This window comes from Melopsittacus undulatus, chromosome 8 (genome assembly GCF_012275295.1).
Source record: "Melopsittacus undulatus isolate bMelUnd1 chromosome 8, bMelUnd1.mat.Z, whole genome shotgun sequence".
In the NCBI taxonomy this organism is placed as follows: Eukaryota; Metazoa; Chordata; class Aves; order Psittaciformes; family Psittaculidae; genus Melopsittacus; species Melopsittacus undulatus.
The window spans coordinates 23,194,603-23,208,697 of NC_047534.1; the positions used below are offsets into that span (position 1 = coordinate 23,194,603).

A 14,095-nucleotide genomic window follows, 5' to 3' on the forward strand; every position below is an offset into this window, starting at 1 on the left:
GGAACTGCCAATGGAGCCACCCTGTGAGAGTACTACCAGGTTATAACACAAGAGGAAAGGAGCAGCTGTGGGTTTTGTTGGTTGGGAGTTATCTTTGGCTGGTCAGTGGCTTCTTGTGCATCAAACTTGCAATAGGAAGCAGATGACGAGAGCAAAACCTTGTTCTCTTCAATACATCTGGATTATCTGGTACTCTTAGGAAGGATGATCGAGAACAAGAAATTTAGAAGACATTATGCTACTGAAAGTCTGTAAAATCTGATTTTCTACCTTTTAAGCAAAGTAATTGTGCTAATTGAATCCTTAGTTCTAGTTTCTTAAATGACTTGTGAGGCCTTAAGAGCTTTGAATGGAGGAGGATCATTGAATTCCCAGTGATTTATCTCTGAGAAGATCTTAAGTGCTGATGGTTCTGGTAAGCACCTCACCTGGGATGGGCAGTTGGTTATTGCTGGTACTTTTTTCCTTTTTTTTAGTATGAAAATCAATGCTTCATGGTATTAATTCAATGGCCAGAATGAATGTGTTAAGGTAGGTAGAGTTACAAATGAAAATGCAAGAACAAAGGGAAGTATAACAAGAAAAGAATTGCTTTTACTTCTAGTTGCAGTCTGGGGCTCTATGTGGACCCTAAATGACTCTTAACTCTCAGGAGTTATAGTAGACAGTGCTCTCACCTGTGGGCGAGATGGAGAGCTGAGTTTATTGCACTCTAATTGTCAATATTGCCCTAATTAGAGTCTAGAAGAGCAAGTCAATTAGTATGCTCTAGAGATGTAATTTTGTGATGAGTACATATGTCAAAGGAAGGTGGGGGGGGGGGGGGGGGGGGGGGGAAGGGGAGAATTAGGGCTGCTTTTTCACAGTTTAGTAATATAACAGTAGGAGATCAGGGAACCTTTTCCCATCCCTGGCTGCCTCTCTTGTTATACCCCACCATGGCCTGCCACAGTTTAAGCTAGGGTTCTTCTAGTTATTATTGTTGCTAGTCTGGTAAAATAATGTCAAAGTATTTGGGTTGACTGTCTGGGAAACAGGGTACATGGTTACTTAGCTGTAGCACCACTGTAGATGTCAGAGTTTCCTGTTCTGCTAATGAGTGCAGGACCCTGCTGCTAGGGGGTTTCTTGGCTACCGAATACTGAATTTCTAAGGGAGCGTGCAGGCAGAAGCTCTAAATCAGGGTTTCATGGTCAACACTGTAAATTGTAAATGTATCTGTAAAAATAGTGTTGATCTATAAAGAACTAACAAACAGCAAGGTTTTTGAGGGGCTGGGTGAAAAACAAACCCATATCTCTCATTTTAAGTGCTAATCTTGTAACTGAGCCTGCTGTATTTCAACCTCACAGATGTGGGTAATGTCTTGTCCTGAACTTGCCTAATAATTAATACCCCTCTGCCCAGACGGTGGGGATGCAGCAACTAAGAGGTGCGCCAGAAGTTCATAGTCGGGTTTGCAGTAAGCTGATGCCCTCTGCTGGGTATTAAAATGTAAAACCCCTACTTCAGAGTGGGTTATCGAGTGCCTGGGCAGTTTAATTGCAACCATTCACACCTCCCTACGATATTTCTTAATATGTGCTTAGAAGAGAGCTGTTAATTTGCAATCTAATTGCCGTGAATGAATATAATAGTTCTGACTATGGCTTTCTCATTGGTAAATATTAGTTGCAACTTTAAATACAAATATAATCCTTCCAGTAATGGCCCTTGCTTTTGAAAGCATGTTTAACTTAGAACTGTTTAGCATCTTTATTTAAAGTTGTCACTAGTATGATATTGATTGGTTCAAAGTCAGTATAAAGGCGAATAAAACTTGATAAGAATGTTTGTAAAAGAATTAGTGGGGAAAATGAGCTGGATCACAAGGGGCAAGCTACAGCATATCTGTACATCCCATTTTCCACTGAGACACAAATATGACCCAAAAATGTTGACTCTTGTTTTAGAGGAAAACAAAATGAAACCGGAAATGGTGTATTTATGCTTTTTCATCAGACTAGGAGAACTTGAAGGCTTTAACGCTGATTCCAGCGAGCTGTAGCTCTTTCTTTGTCACATAGTAAGTGACAGATGTCTACCTGAACACTTACCCTCTGTGTAGCTATGGCACTACAGGATTTCAGTGTGAGCTCTTGTGCAGATGTCTTTTCATCCATTCTGGCTACTATGTTCAACACCTATACAAAGAGGCTAAAAAAGAACATTAAAATGGATCTAAAATCAGGAAGAAAAAAAAGGCACCTTATAGGTTTAAATTCTGACTTCTAGAATATAAAATCATGCCTTTTGTGTAGGTCTGTCCACTTCCTGCTGATCTCTTGAATGGTCAGCCAAGAGATTCAAAAGTTAGCATCTCCTTATGGTAATTTCTAAGTTATAAACTTCACTGAAAAAAAACACAAATTCATGCTGTGTCTAAGGATAAAGTTATAATGTGCCTCCCAAATGCCTTTCAGCAGCATAGATTCTGAAAGTGCTAATGTAACACCTTTTCTGATTTAACTACCTGACTGTACTATAGTATTAAGTATGCACATTAGTTACTTAACAGGGCATGTGCCATCAGTTTGAAACTTTCAGCTCCACTTACTGGGGATGGGAAAGGGCCCGTTCTGTCTCAGACATTACCACAAGGTGGTGTGCAGTCTCTCACAAGGCCCGAAGAACAACTCACTGAGTTTCGATGTTATATTTGGCCACATTCTAAGCTTGGTATGAGTTTTTCTCTGTGTGAGAAAGAAATCAAAACAGTACTTAACAGAGTATTTAAGAGTTAAAAAATCAGGAGCTTCTGTTCAATCAGCTCAAATTGATCCATGGGGTATGTATGAGTCATAAACCAGTTTGACATTGATTTCTGTGTTTTGAATATATAATTTTGTCTAGGCATGAATTTTTGACTTAAAGGGCAAGTTTTAACGTGGTATCTGTTTTTTCTCTTTAATGCATGCAGATTTTGAAGTGGTTATTACATGGGGTTTATGCACTGTGGCTTTTCTGGGAAGTAGCTGTTTCCTTAGGCTATATTAGAAGAACATACTGTTTAACAGGCTTAGTTGTAGAGCAATTCTGAAAGATGGGGAACTGCATGTGCTATTTGGAACAGTTTGCAATCACTTTTAGATGATGATAAAATAAATAGCTTGTTAAATGTTGATGAGATAAACTCGTGGTGTTCATAAAAACATACAGGGGAACAAATAAGTCATAGTTGTAAGCATTTTACATCTCGTAAGATGGTGAAGTTGTTGCAGCAATGTCTTTGAACAGAAAAACAGATGGGAGGGACATGGAAGTATATAAAAATGCTGTTGGAGTTAACCCACTACAACCTAGCCATGGTAAGGAGACCTGCTAAATATAATGCCCTAAATATGTAAGTAGGACAACTGAACAACCAACACCACAAGTCCTGTTTCACTGCAGGAAACCCTCTCCACTAACTTCTACAGTGACCACCAGTACTCAGTACTTAGCCAGGTTTTCAGTCAAACAGCAATCCTATACATTTAGTAAGGAAACAATGAGTGATTTATTTGGGAAAGTACTCATTGCTAGTGAATCTGTAAAATGAGGGATTGAATATACTAACTTTTTAGAGACTTAATGGAGATGGATAAATGCAGTTCTAATAATGGTATGCTTGAGGTAGTTTAAGCTACTGGCAGACTTGCATTTCACTTCAAAGAAACGCTTTAACAGGTAAGAATACAAAGTCTGTCGGCTTAAGTAAAAGATATTCATCGAACAGTTGGAAGCCTGTTGACTAACAATAGGTACTGCTTGCTGGTCTAATTTAAAACATAAATACATAGGAATTATAAGACTCGACCACCTTTTCCCATCACTTTCATGGAGGTATCCATTTATGTTTTGGTTTAATTCTAAAGGTTGCTTCAGAGGTGAAACAGCTCCAAACATATATCAAACACACAAGATTAATTGCTGCGTCAGGATAAGTACACTCTAATTACTAAATTAAAATGTATTAAATGCCATCTGCACGTAAGGGAAGCTGTGACTATTACTCAGTTGTGGGGCTGCTATCTGGAAAAGTATAAAAAGCATGCTGCTTTTCCTGAATAAACTCAAGATGGTTCTTGTGATGAATGTGGCTGGAATCTAAGGCCAATGAGAGAGACAATCACTGAAAGAACAACTAATGTACTGCTCCTCCCCTCACCCCCCCAAAAAAAAACCCAAACCTGTTTATTTTTGCAGCAGATTTAATAAAAATGTAGTAAAAAGAGATGCTTACACTGCACTAGGACCAGCAGATGTCAGTGTAACTCAAAGCATTACTTCAGATTTTCATGGTATAAACTTCATGAGACTTATCAGAAAAAAATCCACTCTAAACAAACAGCAAGATTATACAGCTTTACCCACTGGAGTACCTACTAAGGCTTACTAAGTCTTCAGAAATCAATAGTTAACAGTATTCTTGAATAAATGTGACCTAATAAACATGAATATCTTCCAAGTCTATCATAAAAATACAGAATTTATGCAAAACACAACAAAAATAGTGGAGAATAATACTTAAGATTTCAGTTAGAAAGTGCTCTACATAAATCACGTTATATTGTAAAATTTTCATGTTCTGCAGGTAGATAATGCATCAACCAAACAAAATTTAAATTCAAACGTTTGGGTGTTTTTTTGTAGCAGTCTGGTATTCTTAGTTGGGGAACAGACACTTGAATGCATTTCAGCTGCATACAAACCTTTACCTTAAAAACAAGTACAAAGTAAAAGAGGGGAGAAGGCTGTTGAAGTACCAGTTAGTCCAGTCTAAATACAGACTGATAACAAATACAGAAAACTTATCTCAATTGTGTTAGAAATCAACAAATCAGTACCATAGTCAAATACTTCAAATTGTCGAGGCACTGAAAATATGCTAATTTAAACACTTCAACAATGAGGCTTGTATTATAGGGATAACTTTATCTCAAATCCCTGTAATTTGGATGGAATCTGAATGCCTAAATGCCTTTGAATCTGTTTAAGTGAGCAGGATTGAATTTATCAGCTATAGCTGGGATAAAATCATAGATACTCTATAGAAGCATTCACTATTAATGCTGGAGAGATTTTTAATAATACCGCATGTAAATTGAGAACTCTTAAGAGTGTTTCACATAGAAGATTCAAGACCATGAGATCCTGAACTAGAGAATGAAAAAGGAGTGGTATGTGAGAGATGGTGCATTCTACAAAACAGTGTATGAGACAAATGAGTGGCTCAGGATATACCACATGAAAATTTAGCCCCTTATACCTACATACAGTGAAAGACTATGTGATGAGAGATTACTTGGGTGACTAACAAGACCGAGTACAAGGTAGAATGAAGTGTAAAAATACAGTAGTACAATTATCTCCATAATCATACTGAAAATAAATGTGAAAGTGAGCATATTAATCACATGGATTGTGATAAATTCCAATGGCTTTCAGTAAATCACTGACAAATGTGCTGTGTTTAATCAAAGCATAGAATATATACTCAGCATAATTAATGTGCATATACTCTAACCAGCATGCTTATTTTTAATTATTTCTCCTCCTTCTATCTCGATTTGCTCATACAGCCACTTGCGGTCACAGCGACATTCAGCTCCACACTTGTTGGAGCCACACTTGGGGCAAGCATAAAAGCATCCAAGGCAGTCTTCATCCAGGCAATCACAGAGGTCCATCCCACTGTAAAGCAGTAGTCCTTGGCTGTCATAGACTTTACTCTTGGCTGGTAAAACTTGCCTGTATAATGAAAAGTAATGGTTATTTCCACCTATTTTGATGCCAAGCTGCTAGAAGTTGTGCACAGAAGTTTGCTTTCATCAGGTGTTCATTTGAACACTGTTAATTTAAAAGATGTATGTTACTGTATTTTACAACATTTCTTAGTCCTTATTGTATCTCCACTATAGTGCTTTGGAAATAATTTCAAGAATGGGAAGACTTTATTTCTTCAATAGCACACTTATTCAGGCACTTATGAATATTCTTATATGATGTAAACTTCAGATTATCCTCCATATTGTGAAATGCTCTCTTAATTTACTTTCCTTTTATAATGTGTAGCTGTAATTCAAAGGAGGTCAAGTAGAATCATTTAGGCACATATCCTAATTTAAAAGTATCTTTATGTTTTATCATTACCCATCTCTGTAACAGTTTTGTTAAACTCCAGAATCTCAGAAAAACTGTTCAGAAGAGACCTCTGGAAGTCACTTTGTCTGACCCTCTTTTCAAAGCCAGGTCAACTCAAATTAAGCTACTTAGGGCCACATCTAGTTGAGTTCTGAACAGCTCTAATGTCAGAGATGCCACAATACTTGTGATCCAGCATTTTACCACATACATAGAAAAAGTTTTCATAACATCTCAACAAAATTTCCCCAGTTGCAATTCAGTCCAAACTGAGTAGAGGAAGCAAATGGAGGGGGAAAGGATGTGTAGTTTGTAAGCAGCACATCTAGTGCCTGCTTTTGTCTTTTAAGGTTAAACTTGGATGGAGAGCAGAGGAAAAGCATGAATGAGATATTTCTTGCAACTGGGATTTTTATCACTCTCTATAAGGACAAGACTGAACTGGTTCAAACTTTCTAGTGGAAAATGCCAGACAAAATTCAGTTGCATATACCTTTCCCTTGTAGAAAGCATGATAATCAGTCACATTAAAAGGTTGCTATTTATTACCCAGTGTTGTCCAACTTGGACACTTTTTTGGGGGGACGAAGGTATGGTCCTACCTTGCACCTTTTTGTTTCTGAAGTGTAACTACTGGTTTTAATGGAAGATGACAACTCCAACATTTTACATGTAGTCTACTTGATCTTACTGTATTCAAATTCAGCCTATTAGAAATTTAGTTTATGTATAAATTAATCACTTCATCTGTGACCTGTGTAGTATTGTCACACTTTACCAAATACTTGTGTATATTTTCATTGCCTGAAATACAGACTGTATATCTCAGTAATGAGAGTGAGCTTTAACATCCTCAAAACCAAAAAAGCTATCTGTAAAGGTGCAAACATCTACATGGAGAATGTCACATTGTTACAAGAACACTAATCATCAAGGCTATTTTATTTTGAAGTGAAAGTTAAAGACAGTGTAAGTATAGGAAACAGCTCACCTGTCTGAATTAAATGTCGCATTTTTTGTTTGCAGCCTTCTTTTTTCCCTCTTGCTGGTCTCAGGAGTGAATTCAGTCTGTCGGCCTGGATTAGCAAACTGTAGAGACTTCAATGCCTTAGCAGTACGCCCCTGAACAAAGACAGAAAATTTCATTTATTTACAAATACAAACCTGAATTTGTAAGAAAATGTTAATTCAAGCCAGAATATTGTAATAATTTGGGTAAATTGCTGACCTCAACTCTAAGCACTGGATTTCCCTGGAGAAACAACTTCAGTCTTAAAATTCTTCCAGTCTCAGAACACAGTACAAGCTTTACAGTAGCAGTTTTAATCAATGCTTTCAAAGTTCACTCCATCAGTGTCACAGTGACAAGCAACTGAAAAATACAGCAGGGCAACAGCCCCAGGGCTGAAAGGGACAACAGCTCTTCGAAGGCAATTCTGCTTTGCTACAGGGCATATATGGATAAGTTCTTGCCAATTTGGTTGCCCACACTTCTACTGATTGCCCGTATACAGCTTGAACACTGCATTCAACAATGTACAAGCTGTATTCCAAACTCGGCACTTAAAGCATTATCTTCCCACTGCCCACAGTCCATTACTGCTCCTGAACAAGCACCATGGCCTTCACAGCTAGACACAACTAGTACACTTAATTTACCTCAGTGTAGAGCCACTTGGTAATGAACTGTCTGAGATAGTGGATGATTTTATTTTCAAACTGAAGTTACAAAATCCAAAGTTTATCTCAAATCCTTTAGAAGAAACCTTTGCAGTGTTCAGTTTTAAGCACATGAGCTTGTTATTTGCAAGGCTTGAGTAATAGCTTAAAATACCAGCAGCAGTCTGGTATTTACACAAACTTGTAAGTTGCAAGCCACCATAGCTGACACAATCATTCACATCTAAAAGACCATAGCAGTTAATTAGGGAAGTGGAATTTTTAAGATACTCAAGTAAAGGTTAGAGTATAGTGAACTCCTACACAACTAGCAGACTAACCCTTTCAAATTTCTATTAAAAAAACTTTATTTCTTTAGCTAGGGCTTGTATGAAGCAAAGTTCCAACAGCTTGCAGAACTTAAGAGGGACTGGGAAAACTGATCCTTATACATACATCTGAATCAAGTTTTCGTCTTTGGCGATCTTCAGATTCAACATCCACACTTCCATTTATTATCTGCATGCATTTGGGACAAAGCTTCCAACCAGGTACAAACTGCCTTCCAAACTTGGCACTTAGAAAAGTTGCATCATCCAAGTCAATTGCTCTCAAGTTTTTCTTTGATAGTTTTCTGTGTATATTGAAGGGATCGCAACATGACTTCTGCAAGTCTTCAAATCTTTCAATGTAAATTTTTGCATGGTGGAAGCAGATTGTATTGTTCTCTGAAAGGGTTATTCCAGTCCTAAGCTGAAGTAACAGTAGGTCAGATGAAGACAGATCTTGCTTAGATTTGAAACCAGTGTGACGGGTGTAATATGTCTTATGGCATTCATTGGTAGTTTGAAGTTGAACTCCGACTGAACAAGCATCCATTTTACTTTTTCAGAACAACTTAATTTGCTTATTTTGCCCAAAGTGAATCCTTTGAAGTCTTTAGTATTTTCTATGAAGATCACCCTAAAAAAAAGCATTAAAGATCAATGAGATTTGTGCTGCAAACATTTACCTGCAAGCTCGACAGACTAGGTCTGAGTAATTTAAAAGACATGTAAAGAACTTACAGCCTTCTACTCTAGAGAAGACTAAAAATACACTAACTTTAATTCTGGAATTAAGCCAAGCATCTTATTCCTTTTGGAGGCTTTTGTGGTTTTTTTTCCCCACTACTATAAGCATCAATTTAAAATGTTTAGTAGCATTACTTTCTCAAAAGCAATCTGGGAGCCAGATATGAGGTGGATGAACTCTTCAGACACCAGTCTGCTCTGGTTATTAGTTTCCTGGGCCCCCTCTCTCAGCATAAACCTTGCTTTGTCAAGACCAGTTGCAAAGGTGGTCCACAGAAAGAGACTGCTGATGGTTAAACAATTCACCCATCCTATTGTCAAGTAGTTTCTAGGAAAAAAAGTGCTGAAGGTAGGCTGCACGGGCTGCCTTATGTCAGTTAGTAATTCACATCCAACAGTGCTTCCCTAGGGATTCTTCCCATGTAGACAAGGGGCAAGCTGACATGTGCAGAATCAACCTGAGCCTTTTCAATAAGCAGCCTGGGGTATTCACAAAAGCTGGTGGTTCTACACGTCTTCAGCTGTTATGGTCACGTGGCTTTTGCAGTGCCCTCCAACTGAGTGCCATGCTGTTTGAGGTAAATATTGGGCAGTTATTTAAACACTAATTCCATCACCAAATACAAAGCTTGCTACTGCAGAGTGGTCTCACACCATGCTAAAGTTTGCTGCAAATCCAGTGCTGGCCCTGACACATCAGAGCCTGAGGTCATCTTGCCTTATTTTCTACTGCAACATAAAGAACAAATTTCTAACAAAAGAAAGGAACTCATCTGCTTTCAAAATATTTGAGAACCTTACCTACAATTAATACAACCTAACTGGAATGTTAATATTCACCTACACACTATGCAAAACCAGAATTCAGACAAAAAGCTGTGTACTGTTTTGGCTCAGATGAGAGTTCAGTTTCTTCACAGCAGCTGGTACAAGGTGATGTCCTGAATTTGCACTGAAAATGGTGTTGATAGTGCCCTCATGATTTAGCCAACCTTGAGCAGTGCTTCTACAGTGCTAAAGCCTCCTCTACTCCTCAGGCCCTGCCTCCCCCCCCCCCACATGTACAAGGAGATGGGAGGTGACACAGGCAGGACAGCTGACCCCAACTGACCCAAAGGCCATTTGGCATCACGCTCATCAATAAAACTGAGGGAGGAGGTTGGGAGCATGGTGCTCAGGGAATGGCTGGGGGTTGGTTGGTGATGAGCAATTGTTTTCATTTATATTGCTGCTGCTTCTTGGAGTTTTTTTTTTAATATTTTTTTGCCTATTGATGTACTTTTACTGCAGTACTGACTTTGAATAATACTTTCTTTTTTAATCTCTTTTAAAAGTCCATGTGTCCAACTTTACCATGGTAATGAAGCAGCTATACTCAGAACTAATCTTTTGATTTTCCTTAGGCTCATAAATTTTGTCTTTCCAGCCTAATAACTGGAACTGTGTCTGATCAAAGCTCACTGGAGCAGAGTTAACATCTGATCAGCAATTTAGCTAACACCAAATTATTCAAAGTCATCTGTTAAAGGCTATGCACCAAGCCTGATGCTCTTGACAAATTCCCACTGTGGAAGGTAGGGCTTGTGTGTGTGGATGAGGAATCACACTAGGTCAGTATGAAAGTGATGATGTGAATTTTCAGAATTTGCATATGTATTAGAAGTCAGAGCTCTTGGGAGATGCTTTATTTAAAAACAAACCAACAAAAAGCCCCTAACAATTTTTCTTCTGTAAAACAAAAAAAATAATCACTACAGTTCTACCCTTAGCATGCCCATATTTTGGCAGTTGAGTACCCTACCTGAAATACCACTATGGGAAACACAGGCAAAGCACATCAAGTCTATCACCACAGTTTGTCCAAATGACAGTGTACTGGTAACAGAGGTTATCCTACTCACTTGTTTTGTAAGTATTCTTGGAAAAAGCTTCAGAATGCCTGGTTGCAGCTGGGATAGAGTTAATTTTCTTCTTAGTAGCTGGTGCAGTGCTGTGTTTTGGCTTCAGTCTGGGAACAATGCGAATAACACTGATGTCTTCAGCTGTTGATCAGCAACATTGCCTGGTTTAAGCCGTAACTCTTAACCATGTAACTCAGAACCATGCAACCGCTCAGTCACTCCTCCATTTCATCCTCTTCCCTCCCAACCCCCCCCACCCCTGAGGGATGGGGAGAAGAATTGAAAGAATGCAGCCCCCATGGGTTGAGATAAGAACAGTCCAGTAACTAAGGTATAAAACAAATCACTGCTGCTACTACCACTACCATTAATAACAATGATGAGAGAAATAACAAGGGAAGAAAATACAACCGCTCACCACCTCCTGACTGATACACAGCCCAACTCAGAAAGTCCTTGGTTGGAGTAAACATTACTTAGCAACAACTAAAACTATCAGTGTTACCAGCACTGTTCCCAGGCTGAAAGTCAAAAACATAGCACTGCACCAGCTACTAAGAAGAAAAATGACTGCTACTGCTGAACAATACCCTGATCAAAGACCTTTCAGTCTCTCATGCTCTGCCAGTGAGGAGGGGCACAACAAGCTGGGAGGAAGCACACAGGACACCTGACCCAAACTAGCCAAAGGGGTATTCCATACCACAGCATGTCATGCCCAGTATAGAAACTGTGGTGGGAGTTAACCAGAAGGCCCAAATAGCTGCTCGGGTCAGGCTGGGTATCAGTCGGCAGGTGGTGAGCAATTGCATTGTGCATTACTTGTGTTTACTGTTTCTTTTTCCTTTTACTTTTATATTCTCTTCCCTCGTTATTTCCCTGCCGACGAGGCCCCACGCTTAAGCACGGTACGGCAGCTGCTCCTCCGAGCTGTGACAGCCCCTGGCCGGTGCTGTGGCCAGATCCGAGCCGCACTGCAGCGGGAAGCCGCCCGCTCGGCCCGTGCCGGAGAGCGCTGGCCCCAGGATCCGCCTGGGCAGCCGCAGGCCGGGGGCCGAGAAGAGCCGGGCGCCCCTGAAGCGCTCTCTGCAGCCTACGGGCAGCCCCGGCCCGCGGGCGGCTCCTTCCAGTCGCGGCCCAGCCGCTCCGCGGGGCCTGGCCCGGTACCTCGCGCGGCTGGACCCGCCCTTCCTCGGCACGGCCCGTGGCCTCGGCCCAGTGCCTCAGCCCGCCCCTTCCTCTGTCCCGGTACCTGGCCGCTGACCGGGACGCCAGCACTCGCCTCCCACGTTCCCGGAGCGGCCACGACCGGGCCTGCGTCCACCCTGCGGAGTGGAGAACCCGAGAAGCGGCTCCAAGAGAACGTGAAGGGCGACTACCAGCCGCTGTGGGGCGGTCACACGGAAGTGACGACGAGTGACGTAGCAGTTACGTGAGTCCGTAGGGCAGCTCCTCCCACAGGGATACTTCGTTATTTACTGTAGTGGAGTGCGTTTTGTGTAATTTCGTTTTTTATAATCTCTGTGCTTATGAGGATTTATACTGCTTTCTTTTCCTTTCATTTGCAGCTTATGCATATTGAGTTTATACTGCCACTTGACGGTGCTGTACTGTAATGAATGGAAGTCTCCGTGGCTCTTGCTCCAAATGCTAAACATGCATTTGCTTGCTTTCTAACGGTTTCTATGGCTTTTGAAATATTAGGAAGCCCTTGGAAAAGTCCTTCAATCAAAGTTCTTAGCTTTTCCTTGGGGTGTCCTATTGAAAATGTTACGTCACACGTGCAAGTGCAGTTTGAATTTGACAGCCAGGAGCTACCTTGATGTGCTACAACTTCTGCATGTCAATTGCGGTGTATATAAACAAGAGCAAACTCGAGGGGTTCGTTGTTCTGTTGTTGCAAGCAAATGGCTATTAGGAACCTGTCCAGAAAATGGGTCAGCAAATGGGTTACACATGATATAGTTCAACTGAGGAAATTGCTCCCTCAAAGGGCTGTTTTATATTGCTGATATTTCAGGGCTTCTTGGCGATTCTCTGCTGGCATTGTTGCAATATTATGTATCGGTCTGACTGGAGAGATGTTTTTAATCTGGTTTTAATCTGAATCTTCCAAAAATGTAGAGAGGCTTGAAAGACCCTTGTGTGCAGGCTCATGCTGTCTCAGACTGGTGGTGTCTGAAATGAGGGACATGCAGTAGAACCACTTTTCTGTCTCAGGAGAAAATCTTCTCATACATTCATGTTTTGTGTTTTTATCAGATGTCTGAATACAAGTGCTTCCTCTCATAGTAGCCACAGACTGCTTGGAGTGGTGTAACACAGTGAAGTACACAGAAGCATCTGCTTTGTTGTGTGCTTGTTCCCATGAGGTGACTTGCAGTCTGTAGAGTGTCCCATTCTTTTGGCGGCTCTTTGCAGAAGGAGGGGGAAGTGAATTTTGTAAGTGAAATGTGGTCACTGTGTGCTGTGCTTGGATCAAGGTGATATAACTAGCTTATGCAGACTGGACTACGAAGAAGCTTGTGTTGCAAAACTGAGTGTGTTTATACTGAGTGGAGTTCATATTCTGTTTTCTTTCTTTTTTCAGTTCCTTCGGTTATGTCCTGTATACTTTTGCTGTCACCTGCCCTGTGCTGATAAACACCTTCTAGATAGGAGCCTAACATTTAGAAATAATTCATTTTCCTTTCCTATTTTTGTGGCTTCTGGCCACTTAGTTGTTTTTTGGTTTTTGGGGTTTTTTTATTATTATTTTTACAGCTTCCCAATTATGCCAGTTACTATAAGTCCATTAAGTACTTGATTATTGATTAAACACTTGATTATTGAAGCTAATATACATGCACTTACAGTTAAGTGTCTAAATTAACACAAGAAACTAAGATGGCGATACATGGATATATATATGTATATACATATGTATGTTAAAAATTTCCCTCAGGTGTAGTGAAAAGCAGTATCACTAATAATAGACTCAAGTCCGCTTTCTCAGCACTCCTTAAGGGGTGAAGGGTTGAGTACCAATGAGCCACAGTAACGGTCCAGGCAGATAATCCCTCTATTTCATAAACTTTGAGGGTTTATGGGTTCTGGGAGGGTCCCAGTCAGAGCAAGACAGCTGGGTGCAGGCTATTGTGGTCCAGGAGAGCTCAAAGGGGCTCTCTATTGGAATCACTGTTCATAGGGTGGTAAGATGGTTGGCTTGAGTCATGTAAATTTTCATCCTGGTATTTGGTATTTGTCAGGAATGGTTTGCCATTTCAAAAGAGCTCCTGATGTGCTAAGGGAGTATCC

General features: G+C 40.3%; 1 protein-coding gene across 4 annotated transcripts; it reads right to left on the reverse strand.

Moving 5' to 3' along the window:
* Positions 1 to 4,214: 4,214 nt before the first annotated feature.
* ARL14EP (ARF like GTPase 14 effector protein) lies at positions 4,215 to 12,204 on the reverse strand. Of its 4 annotated transcripts, none has more exons than XM_031050452.2 (5): positions 12,051 to 12,204; positions 10,799 to 10,905; positions 8,281 to 8,787; positions 7,157 to 7,287; positions 4,215 to 5,772 (listed from the first exon to the last, which is right to left on the reverse strand). In XM_031050452.2, exons 3-5 carry the CDS (start codon positions 8,701 to 8,703, stop codon positions 5,544 to 5,546), a joined length of 783 nt encoding a protein of 260 aa, XP_030906312.1. In that variant the 5' UTR covers positions 8,704 to 8,787; positions 10,799 to 10,905; positions 12,051 to 12,204; the 3' UTR covers positions 4,215 to 5,543. The 4 variants fall into 4 exon arrangements, with proteins under 4 accessions (XP_030906312.1, XP_030906310.1, XP_030906311.1 ...); XM_031050450.2 differs by having other exon boundaries at positions 10,799 to 10,939; XM_031050451.2 differs by having other exon boundaries at positions 10,799 to 10,959.
* Positions 12,205 to 14,095: the final 1,891 nt, after the last annotated feature.

Bases quoted from the DNA above. Each gene is read 5' to 3' on its own strand.
- ARL14EP (XM_005150583.3), bottom strand. From the start codon at position 8,703: ATGGATGCTTGTTCAGTCGGAGTTCAACTTCAAACTACCAATGAATGC. The intron at 7,288-8,280 runs GTATGTATAAGG...GTCTTTGTTCAG, and splicing joins GACGAAAACTTGATTCAGAT to GGGCGTACTGCTAAGGCATT. The intron at 5,773-7,156 runs GTGAGCTGTTTC...TTCATTATACAG, and splicing joins GCGACATTTAATTCAGACAG to GCAAGTTTTACCAGCCAAGA.